This window comes from Scyliorhinus torazame, chromosome 6, assembly GCF_047496885.1.
Source record: "Scyliorhinus torazame isolate Kashiwa2021f chromosome 6, sScyTor2.1, whole genome shotgun sequence".
Taxonomy (NCBI): domain Eukaryota; kingdom Metazoa; phylum Chordata; class Chondrichthyes; order Carcharhiniformes; family Scyliorhinidae; genus Scyliorhinus; species Scyliorhinus torazame.
The window spans coordinates 61,744,158-61,766,914 of record NC_092712.1 but is presented as its reverse complement, the minus strand read 5'-3'; the positions used below and the strand labels follow the sequence as shown (position 1 = coordinate 61,766,914).

Genomic DNA, 22,757 nt, shown 5'->3' with positions numbered 1-22,757 from the left:
GAAACGCTCTACATTCTGAATTTAATATTTAGCCTGGAAACCTTTATATTAAATTAGTCTGAGTTTCACATCGGCTAGCTAAGAATGCAAATTTACAATAATCAGCTAAGAACTAATTGTAGAGTTGCAAACTGCCTGATTTTGCTCTGGAGAGGCACATTCAATTGTCTGGTGGGTCTTCATGCCACCCATATTTTTGTATTGTTCATTTTGTTGTTTCCTCTAAGACTCTTCCCACCAAACATCTTAACGTGAAGCTGCAAAATTTTGATTTACTAGGCATATGTATTTAGAAACATAGAAAAATATAGGAGCAGGAGGAGGCCTTTCGGCCATTCAAGCCCGCTCCACTGTTCATTATGATCATGGCTGATCATCCAACTCAATAGCCTAATCACACTTTCCCCCATGTCCTTTGATCCCCTTTGCCCTAAGTGCGATATCGAACTGCTTCTTAAAACCATACAATGTTTTGGACTCGGCTACCTCCTGTGGCAACGAGCTCCACAGGCTCACCATTCTCTGGGTGAAGAAAGTTCTCCTCATCTCTGTCCTAAATGATCTACCCTGTATTCTCAGACTGTGACCCCTAGTTCTGGACGCACCCACCACCGGGAACATCCTCCCTGCATCTACCCTGTCCAGCCCTGTTAGAATTTTATAGGTTTCTATGAGATTCCCCCTCATTCTTCTGAATTCCAGCGAACACAATCCTGGCAGATTCAATTGCTCCTCTTACGCCAGTACTGCCATCCCAGGAATGAGTCTGGTAAACCTTCGCTGCACTCCCTCTATAGCTAGAACATCCTTCCTCCGATAAGGAGACCGACACTGCACACAATATTCCAGGTGTGGCCTTACCAAGGCCCTGTATAATTACAGCAAGATATCCCAGCTCCTGTTCTCAAATCTCCTCGCAATTAAGGCCAGCATACCATTTGCCTTCTTCACCGCCTGCTGTACCTGCATGCTTACCTTCAGTGACTGGTGTACGAGGACATCCAGGTCTTGTTGCACGTTCCCCTCTCCTAATTTATGGCCATTCAGATAATAGTCTGCCACCTTGTTTTTGCACCCAAGTGGATAGCACTGGGACCAAAGTGGATAACCTTGCATTTTTAAAAATAAATATTTTTGTTCTCCTTTTTCACATTTTCTCCCAAATTTACACCCACCAACAATAAACAATAATCAGTAACTAATACAATGTCAATCCCCATTTCACTAACAACAATCCCATCCTCCCACCAAACCCCCAAACAGCATCCCGCACGTTAACATAAACAAATAACAAAAAGGAATCAGGAATTGTTCATAGTCACCATTAATACAAACAGTCAGCCCCCCCCTTCTCCCAACCCCCCCCCCCCCCCCCCCCCCCCCCCAATGTTCGATGTAATCCAATCTCGAAAGTGCATAATGAATAATGCCCATGAATTGTAGAACCTCACCATCCTTCCCCTCAGTTCAAATTTGACCTTCTCAAGAGTCAATAATTCCAGCAGGTCCCCCCGCCACGCCAGGAGAGGTTGATCTCCGTCCCAACAGGATTCGACTTCGGGCGACCAACGAGGCGAAGGCTGCAACATCTGCCTCCACGCCCGTTTCCAACCCCGGCTGGTCCGACACCGAGTATGGCCTCCCGAGGGCCCGCATCCAGTTTCATGTGCACCACTTTAGAGATTACCCCAAAAACCTCCTCCTTCCAGTAAACCTCCAGCTTTGGATAGGACCAAAGGATATGAATGTGGCTCCCCTTCTCCAGTCCCCCTGTTGTCAGCACCTCCTCCAGCAATGTGGCAGCCGGCTCTACCGGGAAGCTCTGTATCTCCTTTCTGGCAAAGTCTTGAACCTGTACGTATCTAAACATTTGCCCCTGCTCCAGCCCATACTTCTCTTCCAGCTCCTTCAAACCTTCCAACCGACCCCCAAGAAACAAATCTTTTAGTGTCCTAATTCCTTTCTCCTCCCATTTCCAAAAAATTCCATTCCACTGTCCTGGCTCAAATCTATGGTTCCCCCGAATCGGCATTTCCCTTGGCCCTGCCCCCAACCCAAGGTGCTGGCAAAACTGCCTCGAAATTCTCAACAAAGCTATTGCTACCGGACTCCCTGAGTATTACCCCGGAGCCATCGGGAGCGGAACTGTTGCTAGTGCCTTCAATCCTGACCCCCTACTTGTGACCTCTTCTCCATTCTGACCCATTGGGAGTCAACCTCTCTGATCCAGCTCCAAGATAATCTTGCATTTATCCAAATTATACTGCATCTGCCATTCATTTGCCCACTCTCAACTTGTCCAAATCACTGAAGGATCTCTGCATCCTCCTCACAGCTCACCCTCCCACCCAAATCTGTGTCACCTGCAAATTTAGACATATGACATTTTGTTCCTCATCTAAATCATTAATATGTATTGTGAATAGCTGGGGTCCTAGCTCCCATCCCTGCGGTACCCCACTAGTCACTGCCTGCCAATTTGAAAAAGACCCGTTAATTCCTACTCTTCTGCCAACCAGTTTCGCATCCATCATCTTGTACTACCCCCAATCCCATGTGCTTTTATTTTACATGCTAATTTTTTATGTGGGACTTTGTCAAAAGCTTTCTGAAAGTCCAAAAACACTACATCCACCAGCTCCCCTTCATCAATTCTACTAGTTACATCCTTGGAAGAATTCCAGTAGATTTGTCAAGCATGATGTCCCCTTCATAAATCATGCTGACTCTGTACAATCCTGACACTGTTTTCTAAGTGCTCTGCTATAAAATCTTTGATAATGGATTCTAGAATTTTCCCCACTACTGATGTCAGGCTTATTGGTCTAGAATTCCCTTTTTTCTCTCGCCAACCCTTTTTAAATAGTTGAGTTACATAAGCTACCCTCCAATCTGCAGGAACTGTTCCACAGTCTATAGAATCCTGGCCACCAATTCATCCATTATTTCTAGAGCCACCACCTGGGATATAGATTATCAGGCCTTGGGGATTTATCAGCCTTCAATCCCGTCAATTTCCCCAACACCATTTCTCGACTGATATTGATCACCTTCAGGTCCTCCCTCTCACTAAACCCTGCATTCCCCAACATTTTCTGCTATCTTATTTGTGTCTTTATTTGTGAAGACCGAACTAAAGTATGTATTTAGTTGCTCAACCATTTCTTTTTGAGGCAAGATTGCTTTTACATTTCACTTAAGTGAGAAAAAGGGGATGCAAAGGGAGAGGGAAAGTTTATCAAAACAAGTTTGGTTGAAGCTTGCAATTACTTTGTCAGATACATTTCTTCAACAGATTATCTGGTCATTATCACTTGTTCATGGGAATTTACTGTGCACAAATTGGTTGCCGCATTTCCTACATTACAACAGTGACTACACTTCAGTACTTCCGTGGCTGTGCAGTACTTTAGCACAACTAAGATCGTAAACGATGCTTCATAAATGCATGTCTGTCTCTCCAATTTATTCCTGATGGTTTCTAATAAACTTGATTTTGGTGATTAACTTTTGTTGTTTTAAATTTGCCGTTATTGCCAACATCGGTTTGTGCTAACAATGTGCAATGCCTTCTGAGGGAAATATCAGTATAATAGTGATGTACCATACTCTTGAGGCTTACCGGAGCTATTTGCAACCTTGTTTTCATATGCATCTGCTAATATGGATTTGTGCATTCCTGGACAATTAAATTGAGTTCAATTGACTGCCGTTTGACATTATTTGGAGAGGGAACTGTTATTAAAACTAGTTACTTTTTTTTTGGCAGAGGTCCCAGGCACAGTCCCCTCCTCCACCAAAGCCACCATCACCTAACTTTGAATTAGGGTTGTCAAACTTTCCTCCTTTGCCTGGAGCTGCAGGCAACCTGAAGACTGAAGAGGTTCTTGAGAACAGACTATCAAATGTGGTCAAAGTAATTCCGAAAGAGAAGGCGCAGATATTACAGGTATTGTGGCAATTAGTTCTGCTTCTGAAGATCACCACACTAGATCAGATCGTGGAATGGTTCATTTCAAAACAAGAATTGAATTTATACGGTAAATCCCCCATAGAAATAAAGTACAGCACTTGCCTACATTCTAAGCAGATGAGAATCCATCAAGTCTGGTACATGACTCCGTTCTGAAAGATAGATTTCTACCCCAGAATTTGGAGGAAATCTAGATTTGGGGTTACATGAAAAGATATAACTAATGGACTGCCACAGGGTTCAGTCCTCAGGCCCCCCTTTTACAATCTATATTAATGACTTGGATGTAGGGATAAGAAGGTACTATAGGCACATTTGCCGATGACACTAAAATAGATGGGATAGCGAGTTGCAATGAGGAAATAGAGATTTACATATGGATATAGATAGGTTAGTTGAGTGGGCCAAAATTTGGCAGGTGGAGTTTAATGTAGACAAGTGTGAGGTTATCCATTTTGGTTGGAAAAATGCAACGGCAACTTATCTAAATTGTGAGAAAGCTTCCGTGCAGAGGGATCTGGGTGTCCTCATGTGTGAGACGTAGAAAACTAGCATACAGGTACGTCAGATAATAAAGAAAAGAAATGGAATGTTGCCATTTATCGCTAAAGGAATAGAGTAATAAGGTAAGGAAGTCCTGTTGCAACTGTATACGGCATTGGTGAGACTGCACCTGAAATACTCTGTACAGTTTTGGTCCCTTATTTGAGGAGGGATGCAGTTGCATTGAGTCAGTTCAGACGAGGTTCACTGGATTGATTCCAGAGAAGTCTTCTGAAGAGAGATTAAGCAGTTTAGGCCTATACTCTCTCGAGTTTAGAAGAATGAGGATAGATCTGATTGATGTATACAAAGGTATTGACAAAGTTAGACTTCGAGCAGATGCTTCCTCTTGTGGAATGCAAGGTCATAGTTTTAGGATAAGGGGTAGCAAATTTAAAGCAGATATGAGGAGAAATTACTTCTCTCAAAGAGTTGTGAATCTGTGGAATTCACTACCCCAGAGTGCAGTGATGTCAGAACAAGAATAAATTTGAGGAAAGAGCCAGATTTTAATTTGTAATGGGTTGAAGGGTTATGGAGAATGGACAGCAAAGTGGAGTTGAAGCCAAGATGTGATTAATCATGATTGTATTTAATTATGGAGCGGGCTCAAGTGGTTGAATCACTTACTCCTCCCAGTTCTTATATTCTTATGTATTTAAGGGCCTTCAAACCATATATAATGAGTAAGGACTAGTGAACTATTGGAATGATATGTAACCTGCCAAGCAGGTGTTTGCAAAGTTCCAGGACCAATTACATATAAAGTATTTTTCTTTCAACTACTTTCCCAATGTGCATTCCTGTCCCGGATCCAGGATCATGTGGTAACTTAAATTGTGTGAAAAATTATTTGTGTCGGGGTAGTATTTCTAAAAGTTATCTGAAAGGTGAAGACTAGCTTTGGAGCTAAGACAACCTTCAGCAAAACGTGAACAATGACTCCCAACAGACAGCATGCATCAACCTTGGTTTCTTTTTGACAACAGGCTATTAAACTCAGTTGGAGGGTTTTGCCCTCAAACATCACTACACTAATTTATATTTTCAAGGCATCTCAAGCATTCTCTATTTCCATTGAGACATTTTAAATGCTGAACGGAAGGATGGAAAATGGATTCTGAGCAGGGTCACAGAGATTGAAGTCACAGTCAACAGGATTTTAAGGAAGCTTTTATGGAGTGGGGATGGTAGCAAAGCAGTGAGATCAATGCAAGTCCATAATGAGAGCATCATTTAATGTAGGTGTGGAGAAAGCCACAAGGTTGGGCATCATGGGAGAGACTTGAATGAAATCAATTCGCTGGGACATTGATCTTGGAGAGGATTACGGTAATGGAAGTGAGGGCAGACCATGGCCTACAGTATATTAGAACAATTATGGTTTGTGAGGGGATGAGTTGACCCAGCCCACTGAGATAATATTGGCGAATGAGACAGAAGGGGCAGGATTCTCAGTTTCTGAGACTTGTGTTGACGTCAACGCAGAATTCAAGGACTTTCACGACCGTAAAACTGGCGCCGCACATGGATCGATTCTGCTACTGTTAAGGGGCTAGCACCCACTTCCGGTTGCGGCTATGCCTAGATAGGTCGCACGTTCGGCAGCTCCCGCCGGGAACGGACTTTTGGGCTCTTCAGATGGGGCCTCAACGGCAATTGTTCGACTGCTTCCAGTGTGGGAAGGTGGCAGCAAGGTCCCCCCCGACATTATATGGATTGGACCAGGAGTGGAGCGGTTAAAAAAGTGATCCTGGTGCAGCGGAAGTGCGAGGGAGGAAAAGCAAGATGGCGGCGGGTGGAGACCAAGCAGCGTGGTCGCAGGAGCAGCAGGAGTTTCTTAAACGCTGCTTTGAGGAGCTGAGGACAGAAATGCTGGCGCCAATGAAGCCGGCGATTGAGAAGCTTGTGGAGACCCAGAAGGCCCAAGGGGCGGCGATTCGGGAGGTGCAGCAAAAAGCTTCGGAGAACGAGGACGAGATCTTGGGCCTGGCGGAGGCGCACGAGGCGCTGCACACGAGATGGGCGGAAAAATTCGAGGACATGGAGAATAGGTCGAGGAGGAAGAATCTTCGGATTCTGGGTCTCCCTGAAGGAGCGGAGGGGCCCGATGCTGGGGCATATATGAGCACGATGCTCAATTCGCTGATGGGCGCATTCCCGAGGCCCCTGGAGCTGGATGGGGCTCATTGGGTCCTGGCAAGGAGACCAAAGCCAACGAGCCGCCAAGGGCTGTAGTGGTGAGGTTCCACTGCTTTATGGACAGCGTGTCCTGAGATGGGCCAAATAAGAGCGGAGCAGCAGGTGGGAGAACACGAAGATCCGAATTTATCAGGACTGGAGTGCGGAGGTGGCTAAGAAGAGGGCTGGTTTCAACCGGGCGAAGGCGGTGCTCCATCGGAAGGGGGTGAAGTTTGGGATGTTGCAGCCAGCGCATGGGTCACGTTCCAAGATCGGCACCACTATTTTGAAACGCCTGATGAGGCATGGAACTTTATACAGACTGAAAAGTTGGACTCAAATTGCGGGTTTGTCGTGGGAGGGGGATGTTTACTGTGTTTACTGCGTTTGGGGAATGTTCTTTTTGTTTGAGTGCTGGGTGGGGATGGGTGAATGGATTTGATGTGGGGGCTGTGGGAGAGTGTGAGTGTTGGAGGGGCAGGGCCCCACGGAGGAAGAGGGGGGGTGGAGGCCCGGGGATGGGGAGTTGGGGTTGTTGCTCTTATTAGCCTTAGTTTTATTAGCTCTAATTGTCACCTTTGCTCACGAGTCGCCAGGTATCTCTGATACCGCCACGTGGTTCAAGCTCGAGTTATGATTAATAAGACAGCACACCGCTTAGTAAGATTAAAATCAACGGTCATTTTATTATGTACAGCAATAAATACTTACACAATAATCCTACTTTCTATATCACTACCTACCACTACTGGCCAATACTTAACTTTGGGAATGGCCCACTAGGTCAGGTGAACGAATGGCTTATCGAATTGGGTCTGGCCTGCGGGATTCAAAAGGCTGATACAGGTCGATGGCTAGGAGTCTCTATCGGGTAGTGATCACTGGAGTCAAACATACGGTTGCTGGTGCTTGCGAAGGTTGCGAGCAGGAGAAGAAGGGAGAGAAGGGTCGATCTGAACTTGGCCCCTATTTTTATATGGCCCAGGGGCTTCCCGCCTCTCGGGGCGGGCCTTGACCCCGAGTCCCAAGTGATTGGACTTGTTCCCAATCACTGGGTTCGATATGCTCCAATAATGGGGCGATTCCTTGATCGGGGAGTGGTCGTTCACCTGTCTTTGTCTCGGCCACTGCTGGCGCCGAGAGGTCTGTCCCGGCATTCAATTGCTAATATGTTGCAATTGTTCCCGGAGATAGCCGATTAAACTGCAGATGTCTGGGTTGATGTGCTGCTAATGGTCGCAGGTATCGATCTGGGCCGACTTCCCCAGAGCCGAATACACTATTCTGTCTGCAGCTGTCCGTTGTGCCCTGTTGGCTGCTTTTCCCATCAGCCTTTTCGGTTAGCCATTTTCTACCGGGTTTTGGCCAAATTAATCGGGAATCAGCCATTTTAGGTGGCTACAGGGTAAGGCCGCAAAAAGGAGCTGTGCCAGAGGGGGCGGGGCCGGGGCCGGCTCAGGAAAGCGCAGGCTTTTTACCCACGTTAGGGAAGGATGGGGGCGGGGCTGGGGGGGCGGGGCTGGGGGGGGCTGGGGGGGGGGGGGGGGCGCACAGACTCCCAAGGGGTGGGGGGATTCTCACACGGGGGGGTCGATGGAATGGCGGGAGAGGCCGGGGTCAGCAGGAGTCAGCTGACTTACGGGAGTGTCATGGGGAGAGCAAAATGGCTAGATGAGGATCTAGCGGGGGGAGGGGGGGGGGGGGGGTGGAAACTGGGTTGCTGCTGCATTGGCCAAAAGGGAGCTGGAAGTAGGAGAGGTAGTCGGGGCTGGGGTCCGCCGCCTGGGGGACTGGAGGGTGCGGGAGGCGTGGGCACATGGCTGGCCTAGAAGATGAGATGGCTAGTCGGCGAGGTGGGGGGGGGGGGGGGGGGGGGGGGGGGGGGATAGCCCCTCCCCTCCCCGATCCAGCTGATAACTTGGAATGTGAGGGGCCTGAACGGGCCGGTCACGAGGGCCCGGGTGTTCGTGCACTTAAAGGGACTGAAGGCAGACATGGTTATGCTCCAGGAGATACATCTGAAGGTGGCAGATCAGGTTAGGCTGAGAAAGAGATGGGCAGGGCAGGTCTTTCATTCAGGGCTGGATGCAAAGAACAGAGGGGTTGCAATACTGGTGGGGAAGTGGGTGTCGTTCGAGGCGCTGAATATTGTAGTGGATAATGGAGGTCGATATGTGATGGTGAGTGGTAGGTTGCAGGGGGTGCGGGTGGTACTGGTGAACGTATATGCCCCGAATTGGGATGATGCCGGATTTATGAAACGTATGCTGGGTCGGATTCCGGATCTGGAGGTAGGAAGCTTGATAATGGGGGTGGTCTTCAATACGGTGCTGGACCGAGCACTGGACCGTTCTAGGTCCAGGACGGGTAAGAGGCCGGCTGCGGCCAAGATGCTTAGGGGGTTTATGGACCAGATGGGGGAAGTGGATCCATGGAAGTTTGCCAGGCCGCTGGCCAGGGGATTTTCCTTCTTTTCCCACGTCCATAGAGCCCACTCCCGGATAGATTTTTTTCATTTTGAGTAGGGCGCTCATCCCGAAAGTGGAGGGAACGGAATATTCGGTCATAGCCATCTCGGACTGGCCCGCATTGGGTGGAGCTGAAGTTGGGGTAGGAGAGGGACCAGCGCCCGCTGTGGCGCCTTGATGCGGGACTGTTGGTGGATGAGGGGGTATGTGGGCCCGTATGTGCGGGGGTGTATTAAAAGATATTTGGAGGCCAACGACAACGGGGAGGTGCAGGTGGGGGTAGTCTGGGAGGCGTTGAAGGCAGTGGTCAGGGGAGAGCTAATCTCCATTAGGGCCCACAGGGAGAAGAGAGAGGGGAGGGAGAGGTTGGTGGGGGAGATTCTAAGGGTAGACTGGGTATGCAGAGGCCCCCCAAGGAGGGGCTACTTAGGGAGCGACAGAACCTCCAGACGGAATTCGACCTGTTGGCCACGAGGAAAGCAGAGGCACAGTGGGGGCGACGTACGAGTGTGGGGAGAAGGCGAGTCGGATGCTGGCACATCAGCTTCGTAAGAGGAACGCAGCGAGGGAGATTGTTGGAGTTAAGGATAGAGGGGGGAATACGGTGCGGCGTGTGTTGAGAATAAACAAGGTCTTTCAGGACTTCTATGGGGATCTGTACAGGTCTGAGCCCCCAGCGGGGGAGATGGGGATGCGACGATTCCTAGATCAGCTGAGGTTCCCGAGGGTGGAGGAGGAGGATGTGGCTGGTTTGGGGGCACCGATTGGGCTGGAGGAGCTGGTTAAAGGATTGGGGAGCATGCAGGCAGGGAAGGCCCTGGGCCGGATGGGTTCCCGGTTGAATTCTACAGGAAATACGTGGACCTGCTGGGCCCGTTGCTCGTGAGGACTTTTTATAAGGCGAGGGAGGGGGGGGACCTTGCCCCCGACAATGTCCAGGGCACTGATTTCTTTGATCTTGAAGCGGGAAAAGGATCCGTTGCAATGTGGGTCGTATAGACCGATCTCGCTCCTCAATATTGACGCGAAGGTGCTGGCTACGAGAATTGAGGACTGTGTCCCGGGGGTGATTCATGAGGACCAGACGGGATTTGTGAAGGGTAGGCAGCTAAATATTAATGTGCGGAGGCTCCTCAATGTGATTATGATGCCCTCGGTGGAGGGGGAAGCGGAGGTAGTGGCAGCTATGGATGCAGAGAAGGCCTTTGATCGGGTAGAGTGGGAGTATCTTTGGGCAGTGTTGCGGAGGTTTGGGTTCGGGGAGGGGTTCATTAGTTGGGTCAGGCTGCTATATAGAGCCCCAGTGGCGAGTGTGGCTACGAACCGGCGGAGGTCGGAGTACTTTCGGCTGTACCGGGGTCGAGGCAGGGGTGCCCCTTATCCCCCTTGTTGTTTGCACTGGCAAATGAGCCGTTGGCCATGGCACTGAGGGAGTCCAGGAAATGGAGGGGACTGGTCCGGGGGGGGGGAGAGGAACACCGGGTGTCGTATGCCGACGACCTGTTGTTGTATGTGGCGGATCCAGTGGAGGGGATGGCGGAGGTTATGCGGATCCTTAGGGAGTTTGGGGACTTTTCGGGGTATAAACTCCGCATAGGGAAGAGTGAGCTCTTTGTGGTGCATTCAGGGGACCAGGGAAGGGGGATAGACTAGCTACCGCTGAAGAGGGCGGAAAGGAGCTTTCGGTATCTAGGGATCCAAGTAGCTAGGAGTTGGGGGGCCCTGCACAAGCTTGACGCAGACGGAGGAGGATTTTAAAAGATGGGATATGCTGCCACTCTCACTAACAGGTAGAGTGCAGTAGGTCAAAATGACAGTCCTCCCGAGGTTTCTCGGTGTTCCAGTGCCTTCCCATTATGATCCCCAAGGCCTTTTTCAAATGGGTAAGCAGGAGCATCATGGGATTTGTGTGGGCGACTAAGACCCCGCGGGTGAAGAGTGTTTCTGGAGCGTAGCAGGGACAGGGAGGGCTGGCGCTGCTGAATTTGTGTGGCTTTTATTGGGCAGCCAATGTGGCGATGATCCGTAAGTGGGTAATGGAGGGAGAGGGGGTGGCGTGGTAGAGGCTAGAGATGGGGTCCTGTGTGGGCACGAGCCTGAGGGCGCTGGTGACTGCACCGCTGCCGCTCTCGCCGACTAGGTACACCACGAGTCTGGTGGTGGCAGCGACGCTGAAGATCTGGAGGCAGTGGAGGCGACGGGCGAGGTGGGAGCCTCGGTTTGGTCCCCGATTCGGGAGAATCATCGGTTCGTCCCGGGAAGGATGGATGGGGGGTTTCGGAGCTGGCATCGGGCAGGGATTAGAAGAATGGGGGACCTGTTCATCGATGGGACGTTTGCGAGCCGAGGGGCGCTGGAGGAGAAGTTTGGGCTACCCCCGGGAAACGCTTTCAGGCACATGCAAGTGAGGGGGTTTGTGAGGCGGCAGGTGAGGGAATTCCCGCTGCTTCCGGCACGTGGGATTCAGGACGGTGATTTCGGGTGTATGGGTTGGAGAAGGCAAGGTTTCGGCGATTTACCAGGAGCTGAAGGAAGAGGAGGAGGCCTCGGTGGAGGAGTTAAAGGGCGAGTGGGAGGAGGAGCTTGGGGAGGAGATAGATGAGGGTCTGTGGGCTGATGCCCTGAGTAGGGTTAATTCTGCCTCCTCTTGCGCCAGGCTCAGCCTAATACAGTTCAAAGTTACTCAGAGTGCATATGACAGGGGCGCGTTTGAGTAGGTTCTTTGGGGTGGAGGACAGATGTGGGAGGTGCTCTGGGAGCCCGGCAAATCACGTCCATATGTTTTGGTCGTGCCCGGCGCTGGAGGGGTTTTGCGAGGACTATGTCCAAGGTGGTGAACGCCCGGGTCAAGCCGAGCTGGGGATTGGCATTATTTGGGTTATTGGATGAGCCGGGAGTGCAGGAGGCGAAAGAGGCCGGTATTTTGGCCTTTGCATCCCTGGTAGCCCGGCGGAGGATTTTGCTACTATGGAAAGCTGTGAAGCCCCCTAGTGTGGAAGCTTGGATCAATGACATGGCAGGGTTCATCAAGCTGGAGAGGATAAAGTTTGCCTTGCAAGGGTTCCTCGGGCGGTGGCAACTGTTCCTAGACTATCTTGCGGAGCGTTAGGAGGAGGTCAGCAGCCCGGGGGGGGGGGGGGGGGGGGGGGTTCTTTTGGGGTGGCGTTTGGGTGAAGGTGGGTTTCCCCCCCCCCCCCCCCCCCCTAATTTGTGTTTTTAAATGTTATATGGGGGGTTATTGTACATGGAGGAAATCGAATGTATGATTTCTGATTGTTGTGGTGTTTTTGTTGGGGTTGGGGGGTTTTTGTTGAAAATTTGAAAAAATAAAGTTTTTTTAAAAAAGGGGGCTAGCACCGGCAGCATGTGGAACACAATCGATTCTAATGAGAAACGGTGTCAGATTCGCCGGTTCCGCGATTGACACTCAGCAGGCTGATGAGCTGCAGCCGCATATACACATTGCACTCCCCACACACACCATCCTAGTCAACAAGATGGCAACGAGGAAAGCTGCCCCAAGGTTTACTGATGCTGTCCTGGAGACCCTCTTGGACACGTGGAGCAGAGATGGATGATCTTGTACCCTGGCCTAGGAACGAGGCCGCCAGCCGCCGTCGTTCAGTGCCTGGGTGCAGGTGGCAGAGACCATCCGCGTCGTGGGCAACACTGTCCGGACTGGGCAGCAGTTCTGGAAAATACTGCACGGCCTCCTGTGCGGCCAGAGTGAATAGGCAGCACTCTGCCCCTTGCACCAACCACTGTAACCCAACCGCTCACCACACAGCTCATCTGGTACAGCAGATGGAGGTAGGAACAATGGAGGGGGTGGACGGTCGGCGGGCAGGTCTACCCCAGGGACTAGCTGCTGTCCAGATGGGTTTCGGGCTTCTGGGAGGCAATCCCATCTAAAGTGGAGATGCAGTCGCAGAGCCAGAGACTACATGGGCTGTCGCCGAGCATCCAGCAACTGCAGGAACTGTTGGATGAGTCCAACTGCGTGCAGCAGCAAGAGGTGGTGACAATCCGTGCCACCCAGGCCAACACTGCCCGGGTGGTGTCCATGGTGGAGGCATTGGGGGCAACGGTCGTGGCTATGGATCAGCATGTCCAAGGCCTGGGGCACTCCGTGCAGGCGTAGGACAGGGTTGCCGTCCCAACAGGCAACCATGTGCCAGAGCAACCTGGACATTGCAACAACGCTTCTGAGAGTGGCCCAATCACAGCAGAACATGGCTGGGAACGTCGGCGGCATTGCCCAGGCACTGGCCGACGTGGAGCTGACACTGGGATGGCCCGATTCCAGAGGGAGATGGTGCAGTCACTGACTGATGTGACACAAACCCAGAAGGCAGTGGCACAGTCGCAGCATGATGTGACCCAGTCCCAGATAGAGATGCCCCACTCCCTGTGCTCCATGACCACGAGCGTGCTGACCCTGGTCGAGACGAGAGCGGACTTCCAGGACTGGCAGAGCCAGGTGACTGGGAAATCCCGGGATAGCTTCGCTCACACCCCCGTCCCATGGGAGTAGCCCCCGCGGGGGCCATCAGGCACACCGAGGCAGGGAAGGAGGTAGTGATGGGAGCCGTGCCGGTGGCTCCCGCAGGGGAAGTGCAGGAACACTGTAGCATCTCGGACTCCCCGCCCCGTCCCTTGGGCATTTGGTGAGCAGCGCCAGAACGGCGCAGCACCACTCCACCCGAGCAGGAGCCGGGCCCATCAAGTCCCGGTTGCCCCAGAAGACGCTCTGGTGGCAGGACGGGAATAACAGCAGGCTGCCTCCACACCTGGGGAACCACCTGGATGTAGTGTTGGGACCCGTGAGACCAGAACGTTAGACACTAGTTAGGTAGGCACGGGTGCAGGGCACAGTTTAGTTATAGGCTAGGGTGCGATTCTGTAAATATTTGTCCACATTAAATACTGTTCACACTGTTACAACCTGCCTTAGTGCTCTGTCTGATGGGTGTGAGGGCTGGCCAGAGAGAGGGTGAGGGTGAGGAATGGGCGGAAGTTGTGAAGCACTGCTCAATCACAGACCTGGTCGCAGCATGGATGTCGTTGTCGCAGGTCTCCACGTCGGTCTGTGGGGCTCATCTCGAACACGTCCGGAATTGTCATGTGTGCCATGATGAAGGCTTCATGCACATTGCCCGGGTATTGGGCACAGGTGAAAGATGCATAGCTGATAGTCACATATCAGCTGCATGATCATAGAGTGGTATCCCTTTTGGTTGGTGTAGAACGGCCTGTCCTCTGCAGGTGCTTGTCGAGGGATATGCATCTCATCGATCACCCCCTGGACCCCAGCATCCTGGTGATGGTGGTGAACCCTGCCGCCGGGCAGCATGGTGGGCTCGGTCCACTTTGAAATGGATGTATTGGGCCACCTGGGCATTTCGGGCCTCCGCGACTGTGCGTATGCACCTGTGCACCGAGGTCAGTGAGATCCCGGACAGGTCCCTGTTCGGTGCCTGGAAGGAGCCCATCACGTAAACGTCTAAGGCAACCATCACCTTGATGGCTACCGGGAGCGGACGTCCTCCCCCATACCTCAGCAGTGCCAGGTGTGCCATGATCTAGCAAATATGTCACGCTGTCTCTGCTCAGTCGTAGTCTTCAGCATGCCTGGTCCGACAGGTCCTCGAATGACAGGCGGTGCGGGTAAACACGAGGCCTCACGGCCCCTCCTCAGCATCTCCTCCTTGGCCTGTTGGGCAGCTCACTCTCTGTCCTTGGCGTCTGCCACCTGTTACTGTGCGGCAGCTTCCTCGTCAACCAGCTCCAGCTCGTAGAGCCGCAGGGCATCCCCCAGTGCTGCGGCAACTAGCATGAAAGCCACCATTGCTGGTTAAATTCCGATATCCATTATCTGCAGGAGGTGAAAGGCCAACATATTAGCATGGTGCGTACCACTGTGCCCAACCAGGCTACATGGTGGGCCCGTTTGGCACTACTGGCTCTGACCCTGTATGTTCTCTCTTCTCTTTCCCCCCCCCCCCCCCCCCCCCCCCCAATCCTGTCACATTTGGCCCCGTCAATGGCTGGCACTGTGGGGGGGCCTCCAGCCCTGGCATCTGTCAATGATGCCAAGGGTACTGTTGGCTGGCACTGCCCTCGCCAGCGGTGTGCTCTGCGGCCCCCATAGGGGCTACTGTGGGCGCTGCCCTGGGATGGCCCCCGGCGGGAGTGTGGGGTGCGGAGGTGGGGTCGTCCATACAGCCAGTGTCACATCGCAGAACCAGGGGCCAGGGTGGGTGGTCAGTGGATGCACGGCAAGATGGCCGGGGTAATGGCAATCCGTGCCTGGACACCGCCCCAGTCCTGTGGGGGGGTCATCATGCTGGCTGCTCAGCCCATGGTCGCTCCTCCCTGTCCTCCCTCTTTTCTCCATCAGCCATGATGCCGGTTTCACGATTTTTAAAAATGTTTTATTGAAATTTTTTTCCCAAACAACAATTTTTCCCCCCTACAAAGCAAACGCAACAATAACAATACAGAAATGACAAGTAACAAAACCCCTTTATCTTTGAACTAAACTAAATCCCTCCCCCCTTCCCCCTGGGTTGCTGCTGCTGGTCATCTGTCTTCCCTCTAACGTTCCCCTAGGTAGTCGAGAAATGGCTGCCACCGCCTGGTGAACCCTTGAGCCGATCCTCTCAGGGCAAACTTTATCTGCTCCAGTTTAATGAACCCCGCCATATCATTTACCCAGGCCTCCAGTCCGGGGGGTTTCGCCTCCTTCCACGTGAGTAGGATCCTGCGCCGGGCTACTAGGGACGCAAAGGCCACAACGTCGGCCTCTTTCGCCTCCTGCACTCCCGGCTCTTCCGCAACTCCAAATAGAGCTAACCCCCAGCTTGGTTTGACCCGGGCCTTCACCACCCGCGAAATCACTCCCGTCACTCCCTGGTTTCACAATTTTTAAAAGCACAAGTGAACCACACTGGCGAGAACTCGGCCCATCGGAGGAGGAGGATTGCGCAAGTCGTGGAGAATACGGAGTTGGGCCTGCTAATGATATGCAAACTGTGTTTACTGTACATGCATACATACAGTGCAAAAGGAGTCCATTCGGCCCATAGAGTCTGCACCGACCCACTTAAGCCCTCACTTCCACCCTATCCACGTGACCCAATAACCCCTCCTAACCTTTTTGGACACTGACGGCAATTTAGCATGGCCAATCCACCTAACCTGCATGTCTTTGGACTGTGGGAGGAAACCAGAACACCCGGAGGAAACCCACGCAGACACTGGAGAACGTGCAGATTCCGCACAGTGACCCAGCAGGGAATCTAACCTGGGACCCTGGCTCTGTGAAGCCACAGTACTATCTACCGTGCTATCTGGTACACATTGACGCTGCTGTCGAGGTGACGGTGAATTGCGATTTGGTGTCAAACTGGCAGCAGCTGCGATTTTGGCGTCGGTACTGATTCTCCGTCCAATCGCGTTTCACGATTTTGGCGACGGCTAATGGAGAATCCCGTCCAAGTTGAGAGCATCAAGGCATCCGAGGGGAAATAGAAGGAAGTGGCTTGTTAATGAGTGAATCTTGGTAACGAAGTTGAATTCAGGGTCAGGTAGTTCACAAAAGTTTGCGGTATTTCCTGCTTCCCAACAGAACGTTGTCGTTTTTAGATTAGATATTAACCATGATTTGTCCAGTACTTCCCTGGAGCGGAGAAACTACAACATCCTTTTTCGCAGCGTTCAACACATCATCGATGAAGATGAATATCTTGTCAAGGTCATCCCCACACCTCCACTACTTGCCTTCAAACAACCTCAAACAAACCATTGTTTGCAGCAAACCAGGGGGACACCACACAACCCTGCCATGGCAATCTTTGCAAGACGTGCCAGATCATCGACATAGGTACCACCATTACATGTGAGAACACCACCCACCAGGTATGCGGTACATACTCGTGCGACTCTGCCAACGTTGTCCACCTCATACGCTGCAGGAAAGGATGTCCCGAAGCGTGATACATTGGCGAGACCATGCAGACGCTGCGACAACGCATGAACGGACATCGCCCAACAATCGCCAGGCAGGAATGTTCCCTTCCAGTCGGGGAACACTTCAGCAGTCAAGGGCATTCAAACTCTGATCTCCAAGGCGGCCTTCAGGACGTGCGACAACGCAAAATCGCTGAGCAGAAACTTATAGCCAAGTTCCGCACACATGAGTACGGCCCCAACCCGGACCTTGGATTCATGTCGCATTACATTCATCCCCCAACATCTGGCCTGGGCTTGCAAAATCCTACCAACTGTCCTGGTTTGAGACAATTCACACCTCTTTAACCTGGGATTACCCCTATCTCTGGATCTGTAAATACTTAATTACCTGCAAATGCTCGCATTCAAAGCATTGTCTTGCATCCTTGACTTTGTCTATATATATATATATATATATATATATATTTTATATATATATATATAATATATATATGTTTCTGGAACATACCTCTTCATTCACCTGAGGAAGGAGCAGTGCTCCGAAAGCTAGTGATTTGAAACAAACCTGTTGGACTTTAACCTGGTGTTGTAAGACTTCTTACAGATATTAACCAGATCACATCTGCGTTTTAAGTAAACATACAGTTTTAAAAGAAAAGCAGAAGAATTCTGGTTTTGTGGGGAATGTATATCCTTCAGGCAATATTGTCAACAGGTTGTTTACTCATGTAAATCATTGACCTTTTTGTAAATGCTGGCTGTATCCAAATTGGTTTCCACATTTCTCTTGTTACTGCAATGATGCAAGTTTCTCACTGCATTTAAAATTTGAGGTTTTATACAATGCAAGTTCTTTTCTTGTGCAATACTGAGATGGAACTAGTTTACCACCTCGTTCCTCAGAACCTAGATTGTATAAATTTATTGTTGTTAAAATCATTTTAAGCACATTTAGAGTTAGCTGAAAAATTTGTATAATTAACTTGGGTATCATTCTCCAAATAGAACATTGACAGAGTCATATAGCACAGAAAGGGCCCTTTGGCCCATCGTGTCTGTCCCGGTCAAAAATAACCACCTAATTATTCTAATCCCACTTTCCAGCACCTGGCCCATAGCCTTGGATGCCTTGGGATTGCATGTGCACAACTAAATGCTACTTCAATGTTATGAGGCTCACTGCCTCCATCACCCATTCAGGCAGCGAGTTCCAAACGCTCAACGCCGTCTGGGTAAAAAAAACTTTCCCCTCACATCCCCTCTAAACCTCCTGCCGCTTACCTTATGCTTATGCCCCCTGGTCATTCACACCTCCACCAAAGGGAAATGTTTCTTCCCGTTCACTTATGCATGCCCCTCATAATTTTATGCATCTCAATCATGTCCCCCCTCAGTCTCCTCTGCTCCAAGGAAAACAATCCAAGTTTATCCAATTTCTCTTCATAAGTAAAACTCTCCAGCCGCGCAACATACTCTGCACCTTTTCCAGTGCTATCATATCTCTCTTCTAATGTGGATTCCAGAACTGCACACAATACTCTAGCTGTGGCCTAACCAACATTTTATAGAGTTCCAACATAACCTCCCTGCTCTTAAACTCTGCTTTGGCGAATAACGGCAAATAAACCATATGCTGCCTTAACCACAATATACACCTGCTCTACTAAAGGGACCAGTGTACATGCACACCAAGGTCTCTCTGATCATCGGTGCTTCCCAGGGTCCTGCCCAAGTACATCACCTTGCACTTAACCAGATTGAATTCCATTTGCCATTGATCAGCCCATCTGACCAGCCTGTCTATGTCTTCCTGCCCATCGAAGGCTATCCTCTTCCCTATTTACCACCCCACCAATTTTTGTATCATCTGAAAACTTGCTGATCAACCCTCCTACATTCATATCTAAATCATTTATATAAACTGCAAACAGCAAGGGTCCCAAGACTGATGCCTGTGGAACCCCTCTGGACACAGGTTTCCAGTCAGAAAAGCACCCCTCATCCATCACCCTCTGCTTCCTGCCACTCAAGTCAATTTTGGTTCCAATTTGCCAAATTTCCTTTAGGATCGCATGGGCTCTTACCTTTGCTATCAGCCTCCCAAGTGGAACCTTAAGAAAGCCTTGCGGAAGTCCAAGTAGACTATGTCAAATCATTTCCCTCATCTACACACCTGGCCACCTACTTGAAAAATTCAATCAAGTTGGTCGGACATGACCTCCCCTTGACAAAACCATGCTGACTGTTCTTGATTGATCGCTTCCTCTCAAATGAATTGCTTCCAATAGTTTCCCCACCACTGAGGTCAGACTGACTGGCCTGTAGTTTCCTGGTTCATCCATTCCTCCCTTCTTGAATAATGGTACCACATTGGCTGTCCTCCAGTCCTCTGGCACCCTCTGTGGCCAGAGATCATTTAAGTTCTACCCATATGACTTCATTTGAAGAGCCTTCTAAGATGTCGTCCCTCCTTACTGCTATAATTGATTCCCTGATCAAAATTGTGACATTCTCTGTTACCTCTTTCCCTATCTTGCCTGAAGATCCTGTTTCCTGGTATATTGAGCTGCCAATCCTGCCCCTCTCTCAACCATGTCTCAGTGATAGTAATGACATCATACTCCTGTGTTTTAATTTGTGCCCTCAATTCATCTGCCTTCGTCAGACTCCTTGCATTAAAATTAATTCTATCCAATCTTTCCAAACTCCCTTGTGACTTAACAGGTCTAGATATTCCAGGCCTTTCTGACTGATGTATGTTCTAATTTTTGGCTGTGCCATGCTGAACCTTCAGTGACTAGGACACTTCCATGTCTGAAAATGCTATTTGGTGACTTGATATCCATATCTTGCAATCTTAATAGAGGGAAATTGAGTACAGATTTGTTCATACAGTACTTGTGCAGCTATCTGAAGTGAAATTATGAGTTGAAAGGATTCTATTGGTGTTGAGGCTAATGCTTACAACTAAACTCCAAACCGAACGATGGCTGCTAAGACAGTGTCCCCTTCCTGCGTTGCTTAACGGAAGTCCGCTTGTGATATGCCCACTAAGATCATTGGACTAAAATAACGAGGATCATAATACAGATCATTTTCATTTTAGAGTATAAATGTTGATGCAAGCACTAACACTATACCTTCGGGAATACCACGGGAGCCACTGCCATCCATACCTCCAACTTCACTGCCGGTGAGTTCTGAGGGCTCTCCTTCACCACCTCGTTCTCCAGAAATCAAGTAAGTTATTTAAATTCTGGTAGTTGATACCAGTAATACCCGTATGAGAACATCTTTATGTACATATCTGTTGATGAACTTGTTTTAATTAAGCAATTTTGTTGAATCCCTCCAGTGCAGAAGGAGGCCACCTGGTCCATTGAGTCTGCATGGACACAGTGAAAGAGCATCCCACCTAGGCCCACTCCTCCGCCCTATCCCTGTAACTTCACCTAACCTGCATGTGTTTGGACTGTGGGAGGAAACCGGTGCACGGGGAGAATGTGCAAACTCCACACAGTCACCCAAGGCCGGAATCGAACTCTGGGCCCCTGGTGCTGAGGCAGCAGTGCTAACCATTGTGCCACCATGCCGTCCATCTTGTTCAATTAAATTTATACCAAGAGAAAATAATTGGGAACATGCAAGGATCTCTTGTGTGTCATATAGCAATAACTGCTTGGTTATTAGTGTTAAATGCTGTTTGTTAGTAGCTTCCACAGAAACCATTGTTTTTGATAGAGGATGCTCACCCTCTTGAATCTGGCAACCTATTTGGTGTGGAGCAATGTTTCTCAAACTCAACAGAATTGTGTCAACCACTTTGCATCATGCAATTTTCATTTTCAATCTAATCATAGTCCCACTTGTGTAAATTTGAAACTTTGAAGTAGTCTTTCTAACGTTGTTGTAAACTATATGTGCAGATACATGTATTGAGAAGATAGTAATTGTGAATCATGAATGCAGAATCTGGTTTTTGGAGTTGTTTCTTGTTGATCTTTGCTCCACATTATCCATATTTTTCTCCCACATTAATCCAATTTGCTTTATCAACCAATGACTGCCTCTTGTCCTTCTTCATCTCAAGCAAAATTGAATGATGTTGAATTACCTCGTAATTGCAGTTATTATATGGAGAGTTGACCATTTTATGTTCTTCAGTCGTGTGGCAGTCAGCATTAGTATGTACTGTATATTATATATAATTTTCAGATAGCCTCCTTTGGAGGAACAGTTTGAGATTTAAGAATGTAACATCTTGGTGTTTCCTGTCGTGTTGTAATAATTGTAATTTTTGACTTTCTCAGTGCCACGAGTTCCTGTCAGCTGTAGCTCAGCAAGCAGCCCAGTACTGTTAGAATTAGAAGCAAAATAGCCCAAGTGCTGGAATTCCAACAGAGAACCATGCTGGTAATACTCAGCAGGTCAGGTAACATCTGTGGAGAAAGCAGCTGAGTTGACATTTTGAATTGGGACTTTTGAAACTAATTTTTAGGCCAGGCAGCATCTCGAGCCAATGTTTCCAATATTCTGTCCTTGTTTCTGTAAACTGCAATTTGATCTTGGATATTGGAAAGGAAAAGTTGTCAAAAGAGGTGTTATAACTTGAGTATTAATACCGTCGGATCACAATTTCAGCATTTTCACTGGGTAAATATGAGGTGTGGTAGGAAGTCCATACACTCTTCCACAGTGAAGTCTAGCAAATTACATTTTTCACAGACATATGCGCGCACTCCCCTCATCAAAAGGTCAATATGCGCAGTGACAGTGTTAGGGGCTGAGGACATGTTTTTATGCAATAATTGTTGATGATAAGGCAGCATTTGCCCATCCCTGATTACGCTTGAGAAGGTAGTGGTGTGCTGCTTGCTACCTTGAACTGCTGCAGTCCATCTGTGGGTGCACCCACAGTGCTGTTGAGGCAGGAGATCCAGTAAAGCAATAGAGTTCAAAATCGGGGATGATGTGTGACTTGGAGGGGAACTTGTAGGTGGTGGTGGTTCCCATATGTCTGCTTCCCTTGTTCTTGGAGGCTGTAGAGGTTGCAAGTTAGGAAGGTACTATCTGAGGAACCTTGACAAATTGCATTGCACCTTGCATATGCAATGGGTGGCATGGTAGCACAGTGGTTAGTTCTGTTGCTTCACAGCACCAGGGTCCCAGGTTCGATTCCTGGCTTGGGTCACTGTCTGTGTGGAATTTGCACGTTCTCCCCGTGTCTGCTTGGGTTTCCTCCGGGTGCACTAATTTCCTCCCACAAGTCCCAAAAGACGTGCTGTTAGCTGAAGTGGACATTCTGAATTCTCCCTCTGTCCCCAAACAAGCGTCGGAATGTGGCGACTAGGAGCTTTTCACAGTAACTTCATTGCAATGTTAATGTCAGCCTACTTGTGACAGATTATTTTTTTTTAAAAGCTGTTCGATACTGTAGCCATTGAGTTTAATTCCTGTTTAGAAGATACGAGGGTAGTACAAAACACCTTTCCTTCAGATACATACAGTACGATGTTGACTGCACATCCCTAGAACCTTCAGAAGTTTGGCCATCAGATGTAATTTGGGTGCGGGGAGGAGGAAAGAGAGAACATCTTATTGCTTTAACAAAACAGCAG

General features: G+C 49.5%; 1 protein-coding gene across 2 annotated transcripts in view; it reads left to right on the top strand.

The window, feature by feature from the left end:
* The window catches only part of larp4b (La ribonucleoprotein 4B), a 190,830-nt gene that overhangs the window by 144,570 nt on the left and 23,503 nt on the right, over positions 1 to 22,757 (top strand). For both annotated transcript variants that reach the window (XM_072508268.1, XM_072508269.1), the window contains exons 14-15: positions 3,770 to 3,949; positions 20,246 to 20,379. In XM_072508268.1, coding sequence (XP_072364369.1) covers positions 3,770 to 3,949; positions 20,246 to 20,379 — 314 coding nt within the window. The remainder of the gene's footprint in view (positions 1 to 3,769; positions 3,950 to 20,245; positions 20,380 to 22,757) is intronic.